Below are 7,695 nucleotides of genomic sequence, written 5' to 3' on the forward strand. Positions count from 1 at the left end.
TTATAGGATGAGAGCAAAAACTCTCTAAAAGGAAGTTTTACAAACATATATATACTTCGATTAGACTATAATAAAATTTCTATATCTAATAAAAAAATGGATAAAGTTTAGTTACAAAATTAGTTGTAACTTTACTAAATATCTTTTTATTAAAGGTAAATTTTGATAAATTTACCATTAGATTATATCTCATTTTTATATTTTCCATACTTGCAAAATTTTTAGAAATTAAAGATTAATAACTATATTATCAATAAATTTTTTAAATTGTAAATTTTTGTAATTTAAAATTATGTATAAAATATAAATTTATAAATCATATAATAAATAATTATTCAATTGATACAAAATTTGACATGTATATTAAGAGTATAAAAAACATATAATCTAGTAATTATATTTTTAAAATATATAGTCATATTTATTTTATTAAATAAAATTATAATTTTAAATTATAACTAATTTTGTAACTAAATTTTGTCGTAACAAAATTTATTGATAGAATTATTGTATACTTAAAAAACTATCTAAAATAACTAAAGGAGATGCTGATCCAATCCAAACTCCTTGTTTTTGTTTGATTGTGAGAGTCTTTTCTCCTAACTACTACTCAGCACCGGTCAAAATTGTCAAAACCAGCAAGCAGCAAACTCTACAAAAAGTCACACACACACACTCAGACACAGTGTCATATTCGTAAATAAGCCCGGAAACACAGGGCATCACAGAATCAAATATTTTCCAGACAATCACATATAGTCTAAAGTGGGCCCCACTTAGTCTGTCCTTTTTTTCTCTGCACACACACACTCTCTCTTTCTCTCTCTCTCTGTCCTTTGTTGGCTTCTAAAAAACCAAGTTCTATCACTCACTCCTTTACTCTGTCCCTCACAAACACTGAGGCCAAAGCCCCTTAGATCTGAAACCCACAAACCCCAATAACTCTTAGCTCCAAAGAAACCATCTTTGGGACCTGGGTAAGCATTTTCTCAGCTCAAGTTCTCAACTTTTTCACTCTTTGCTCACAAAATGCAGCTCTTTAATGTGCCACTCTGTGAAATCTTATTTTAATTGCTGTTTTGGTTTCTGGGTCGTGTTTATCTTGATCCAGAACAGAGAAAGAGAGATCTGGGTGTTTTGGAAAAGCTCTTGTTGTTCTTGATTGTGTGAATGTAGGATTTGTGATTAATGGTTGATGGTTAATTTTTCTTTTTTGTCTTTTGGGGGTGGTGAAAATATGGGTTTTGGGATGTAAATGCTTGGATTTGAAGTGAATTTCTAGTGATTGTGTTGGTGGGTTTGTAATAAGTTGTAACTTTGCTTGAGCTTGAGATCTTCTTCTGCTTGAAAGTTTGTTTTTGATTGATGGAGCCTGTGATTTTGGATTTGGTGTAATTTAACTTGGTTAACTAAGTAGGTTTTGAGTGGATGACGATAAGAAAATGTGGGAATGTGAAAGAAATTGTCCTTTGTGGGTAAATGTGTGATCAGGGAATACTTGATCTGTTCATTATTGAGGTCAATGTAAGATGAAACTTCAATTTATGAACACCTTAAAGGTTTAAACTAACAGGTGAAATGAGGTTGTTGTTTTGTTGGGTCCAGAATGATGTAATGTTTTATGTGGTTTTTGTGATCTGTGCTGGGAACTTTACTTTTGTGCGGAACTTCATCGCCGAGGGCTGAAGAAATGGCGTTAAGAGTTTTTATTTTTTTATTTATAATCTCAGAATTAGACAAATAAGTGTGTTTCTTTAATGAAAGTTTTTAATCACCAATTTGGAGCCACCATTGATCTCTTTATAAGGGTTGAGTACAGTTTCCTGTCTTATTGGCTCCTTTATTTAATTTCTTTGTGATTAAGCATACTCAGAGCATTCCTACTGACTAGTTTTCTGTCTTTATGACTGATGCAGACAGTTGTGTATGTTGTCCACTTAAGTGGTCCTTCTTGCTCGTCAATAAGGTTTGCAGATTTGGTTTTATGTTTCTTATGTACTTTCTTGATCCTGCATAAAAAATTATGAAATGGCTTATGTTCCTTAGACTCTTTGTAATGCAGGTTAGGTTGTAGTGTTGACGTGAATGGCGGTGACAGATGCACAAAATCCCCTTCTTGGAGAAACCACATGTGGTTCTTTGCTGCAGAAACTGCAGGTACATTTGTTTGCCTCATCTTGACTGCTAGCCTGTGTTTACTGCTTATGTATGTGGTCTATGAAAATTGGCTTACAAATCAGTCTGTCATTTGCTGCAGCAAATATGGGATGAGGTTGGGGAAAGTGATGAGGAAAGAGACAAGATGCTTCTTCAGTTAGAGCAGGATTGCTTGGACGTATACAAGAGGAAGGTTGAACAGGCTGCAAAATCTAGAGCACTGCTTCTTCAGGCCTTGTCAGATGCCAAACTTGAACTTTCCAGTCTTCTATCAGCCCTTGGAGAGAAAAGTTTCGCTGGAATTGTGAGTAATTATAAAACTCATGCTTAGATTGGCTAGATTATTTTAGGAAGTGAAAGTAATTTCTATGGTGATGCGTATCAATGCTACAATTTAGCATATGTTGACAGATGGTGCTGGTTTTCCAATGAATTTCTTTGGTTTAATTATACTTACAAAAAAATAATAATAATTGCAGCCCGATAAGACTTCAGGAACTATCAAGGAACAGCTTGCAGCTATAGCACCAGCACTTGAACAGTTGTGGAAACAAAAAGAGGAGAGAATTAAGGAGTTTTCTGATGTACAGTCACAGATTCAAAAGATATGTGGAGAAATTGCTGGGACCTTGAACCTTAGCGATCAGGCAGGGACTCCTGCTGTTGACGAAGCTGACCTATCCCTGAAAAGGTTAGATGAATATCATGGCCAACTTCAAGAACTTCAAAAGGAAAAGGTAAAACTTTTAGATTAATGAATAATGCATAACTTGATGACTGTTTTGACAACTGCATTGAGTTCATGATTGTTAATCGGTTATTTTATTTGGCAGAGTGAGAGGTTGCACAAGGTTCTTGAATTTGTGAGCACTGTCCATGATCTTTGTGCTGTCCTTGGAATGGACTTCTTCAGTACTGTTACTGAGGTTCATCCAAGCTTAAATGACTCTACAAGTGTCCAATCCAAAAGCATTAGCAATGATACTCTATCTAGGCTGGCTAAGACAGTCTTAGCACTGAAAGAAGATAAGAAGCAGAGGCTCCATAAGGTAACTTGTTTAGAGTCTCTCTCTCTCTCTCTCTCTCTTGGTTCTCTATATCTTTTCACTTTGGTTTTCATTATTGTTACTTGGTGATGCTGCGCATGGCCATATCTGCTACCAGGTGTCACAAGTTCTTGAAAATTCAACCGATAGCAATGCATATATTTTTTACGTAGATTTTTGTACCTCAGGAAAAATATTCCTTATATATAAAATTTGTACTATTCAGCAAAAAAGGAGGCATAAAATCTGTCATGATGACCCTTTTTCTGATTTTCTGGATTTTCCCTAGAAGTTAATTTATTTTTTTGGGTGATTTAGACCATTTTCACTTGATACTTTCAAGAAATTGTATTGTCACATAATACATCTAGCAGAATGTGAACATCTTGCTTCGGTGAGATGAATAAAACTGTTTAGTTTCATGTGAATGTTTTGTTATTGCTTGACATCCCATAGGGATGTAAACCACACATTCTCTCTCCCAGCAAGTAGTAATTGTCAAAGCAAGACTTAGGTACAGTACTTAGGTGCTGTTCCTAAGGTTCCCTTTTTACCATGTGGATTTTTTCTCATGGGAATGAAGTGTATTTTTTAGTTAAGTAGCCACATGACTGAATTTTAAAAGGAGAATCTAAGGAATTACACCTAAGGTACTGTACCTAAGTTTTATCCTAATTGTCATTGTATAGCCATTTATAGAGAATTTTGCTTGATGTCAAAGGCGGATGCTGGGTACATTCCCTTCAATGTTTCAGCCTCCTATTTTCCATGCTCCTAGATATTTTTGTATGCTTTGTTGCTTTAGATTTTGAATTGCTTGGTTTGCATATTCCAATAATTGATATAACTTGGGTATTTATTACTACTCCACAGCTCCAAGAGTTGGCAACTCAACTAATTGATCTATGGAATCTGATGGATACCCCCGTGGAAGAAAGGAGTTTATTTGACCATGTTACCTGCAACATATCTGCTTCAGTAGATGAAGTGACCGTTCCAGGGGCCCTTGCTCTAGATTTGATCGAGCAGGTATTTAAAGTCTGCCAAGTACATGGAACTGTAAGATTAAATAAATGATGGTGGTTCTGTTTACTCATTTTATTGTTATTTGTTATTAAGGCTGAGGTGGAAGTTGAAAGGCTTGATCAACTGAAAGCAAGTAGAATGAAGGAAATTGCTTTTAAGAAGCAAACAGAGCTCGAAGATATATTTGCCCATGCTCATATAGAAATAGATCCTGAGGCTGCTCGAGAAAAGATTATGGAACTTATTGACTCTGGTGATGTTGAACCTGCTGAATTACTGGCTGACATGGATAATCAGATAGCAAATGCGAAAGATGAGGCTCTCAGCAGAAAAGATATATTGGACAAGGTTGAGAAGTGGATGTCAGCCTGTGAAGAGGAGAGTTGGCTTGAAGACTACAATCGGGTATGTATTGTCTCTCTCTCTGGATTTTCTATGGTTCAACCACTGGGATTTGGACAAACAAGCTCAATAATGTAGTCCTCCACTCAACATAGCACCATGAGATTGAAATAATTTTTTTACACAATCACCCTTTTGCACTTCAAGGGGATGAAATTTGTCATTATGACTTTGCACGTTTACAACTAATTCATAATTAGATTAATTTGTCTTACAATCCATTCCCAAATACTTACACCCATCCTTGCCTTTCCTTTCCATAGTATTTAGTTGTTGAGAACAGAGTCAAGATCAGTGAAAAGGGAATGAGAAATTCATTTTGTTATTGAATGGCTATAAGAGTATAAGGCAAAATTCATTTTGTCATTGAATGGTTACAAGGGCAAAAAGTTAAATAATGTCAGTTATTGAGAAAGAATTGGCTATGACATCTTCAGTGCCCATATCAGCAAAGTAAATTCAAATTCATTTTGCATCAAAAATGTGTTTAAAGAGTTCCTTCACCAGTTTAGTTGAGATATCTTTACTCTAGATATTCAGATATTCTCTGGCACCCAATAGGCCCATTTGAATAATAGCCAGCTTTTTAACAACATATAAACATGCAGTCCTGAATTTCTTAGGAAAAAAACACATCTGTTTATCACTGACTAGAGACCAGCAAAAATTGATCTTAATGGGAAGTGGATGAAGAAGATTATGGAATGAAGGTAGCAAATATTGTAGGAGTGAACTTCCTTGTGAGTGCTTTAAGTTTTGTTTATGTCATTGGTGAGTGTGGTGTTTTAAACTCTGACACTGCTTTGATGATACAGGATGAAAACAGGTACAATGCAAGCAGAGGCGCACACTTAAACCTCAAGCGTGCAGAAAAAGCCCGGATTTTGGTGAACAAAATTCCAGGTAAGTGCTGAACCAGAGTACTACCAGAGTCATAGAGGCTCAGTTGAACTTGCAGTTTGTGTTTTGCAGAAGCTGAAATGCATGTGATGCCAATGAGCTCTGGTTCTCTCTCAAAAATGTGGGTGGGGATGAGGTTTGGGTTTAAAACCCATTGGGTGCATATGTAACTTAGCAATAAAAAAATAAAAAATAAAATAAAAAATAAAAACAAAAAAACAAAACAAAACAAAAGGAGAGATGAAAAGGAAAGAAAAGAAATGCATTGATGGATAGAATCTGTATGAGCATCTCAATGTGCCATGGTCTTTTACTGAGTCAGCCTCACATATTAATATATTTAGCAATTGGTTGCAGGTCATAAGACTTCCTTATGAGCGATTTCATTCGAAACCCTTATTTTACCTTAAGTGGGATATCACAAGACTCACAGTCACAAGCTTGTAGATGAGATGAGTAGATAGGTTAGACACTAAAATTAGATCATGAAGAGAATTTATTGTCTAGATATCTTTAATCTTCTCACTATAAATTAATGTAGATCAGTTGGTGGGTCTGATGGAAATGAAATTATTATGCAGATTGACTTATTAAGATGTTAACTAGGTTTTTATGTGGACTCAATATGTTGCAACTCCAAGACCTAGTTTCAGCCACTAATAAATGGCATAAGATGTTACAATTTATTTCTCCATATGAGCTCTGCTTGAATGCTATGTACCTTGAATATTCAATTAATTAGTTTTTGTGGATGTGCAGCACTCGTTGAGACATTGGTTACCAAAACTCGGGCATGGGAAGAAGAACGTGGCATACCATTTACTTATGATGGTGTTCCTCTTCTTGCCATGCTAGAGGAATATGCCATGCTCAGGCATGAACGAGAAGAAGAGAAACGGAAGATGAGGGTAAGTTTTGATTGATAGGAATGATTTAGTGGTGATTGACAATGAAATTGGTTCAAGCATGCACCCTGAATTGAACAGCATAATGCCTAGCACAAGCTTTTAGCTAGAGCTGCTTTTCATTTATGATGTCTTTCGAATACTGAATGGGATCATAACCTTTGTGCTTTATAGGATCAGAAGAAGTTCCATGAGCAGCAAAATACCGAACAAGAAGCTATATTTGGTTCAAGGCCCAGCCCTGCTCGACCTGCTGGCACAAAGAAGGTAGTGGGTCCTCGTGCAAATGGTGGTGGTGGTGCCAATGGAACCCCCAGCAGACGGCTATCTCTTAATGCTCATCAAAATGGGTCCAGGTCAACAACAAAAGATGGAAAGCGGGATAATACTAGACCAGTTGCCCCTGTGAACTACGTTGCCATATCAAAAGAAGATGCTGCCTCCCACGTTTCTGGTTCTGACCCAGTTCCGGTTTCTCCATGATGATAATAAGAGACGGATAGAGAGAGTGAGAGAGAGAGAGAGAGAGAGAGATCTGTAGGTTACTGATTACAACTTTGTCGTGTTACTGTTGTTACTACTTACTTACTAGTTTGTGCTGTAGGAATATGATCTATGAATCAATGAGTAAAAATTGGAGATAAAACAAAACTGCTTGTAGCTTTGTATGTGATATTGACATTTGGAAGCTTTTTCAATCATGTTTCTCTAGTCTGTTCAAGTTTTGATCAATTGTAGCAATCATGGTGGATGTCTAAGTACACATTTGGCTCGGGGATAAAAGCTGCCAATGCTTTTTGTGCTGAGGATTTTCTGCTGCTCTTGCTTTCTTGATAAACTTTACTGGAATTCAAATGCATACCATACAAGCCTTAGGAACCAAGGAATCTATTACCTGCATAGAAGAACTAAAGCAAAGTGTGTTATATTTGGGCTTCACCGCTTCAGCACAGGCAAAGCTTTCTTTCACTGAGAATCGGTGTTATGACTTACGAGTCATTGTAGTGGGTTTTGTAAACGCTTATTGGCAATATTTTCACTTCAAAACATGCATACTTTAGAAGTTTAAGCCCACTGATTAGAGTAGATTTGAGAATTTCCCTACCATATGAGTGTAATGGGTCTTTTTGGGCAGTTTGTTTATTTAACAAATGATAAAAACTCAACCTTAAATTTAATAGGTTAGACCATAATTGTACTAGGTAAGTATCAAATCAAAATAAAAAATTACTGTGTACAGGTGCATATTGTGCTCATGA

At 35.9% G+C, this 7,695-nt stretch overlaps 1 protein-coding gene across 1 annotated transcript; it reads left to right on the forward strand.

Annotated features, from left to right (window-relative positions):
* The first annotated feature begins 789 nt into the window (after positions 1-789).
* LOC115955633 (65-kDa microtubule-associated protein 1-like) lies at positions 790-7,242 on the forward strand. The gene is made up of 11 exons (XM_031073838.1): positions 790-977; positions 1,917-1,966; positions 2,063-2,157; positions 2,258-2,461; positions 2,637-2,894; positions 2,991-3,206; positions 4,077-4,232; positions 4,323-4,634; positions 5,447-5,534; positions 6,291-6,439; positions 6,611-7,242. Exons 3-11 carry the CDS (start codon positions 2,086-2,088, stop codon positions 6,917-6,919), a joined length of 1,764 nt encoding a protein of 587 aa, XP_030929698.1. The 5' UTR covers positions 790-977; positions 1,917-1,966; positions 2,063-2,085; the 3' UTR covers positions 6,920-7,242.
* The last annotated feature ends 453 nt before the right edge of the window (positions 7,243-7,695 follow it).

The sequence above is a fragment of the Quercus lobata genome, chromosome 8 (genome assembly GCF_001633185.2).
Source record: "Quercus lobata isolate SW786 chromosome 8, ValleyOak3.0 Primary Assembly, whole genome shotgun sequence".
Taxonomy (NCBI): Eukaryota; Viridiplantae; Streptophyta; class Magnoliopsida; order Fagales; family Fagaceae; genus Quercus; species Quercus lobata.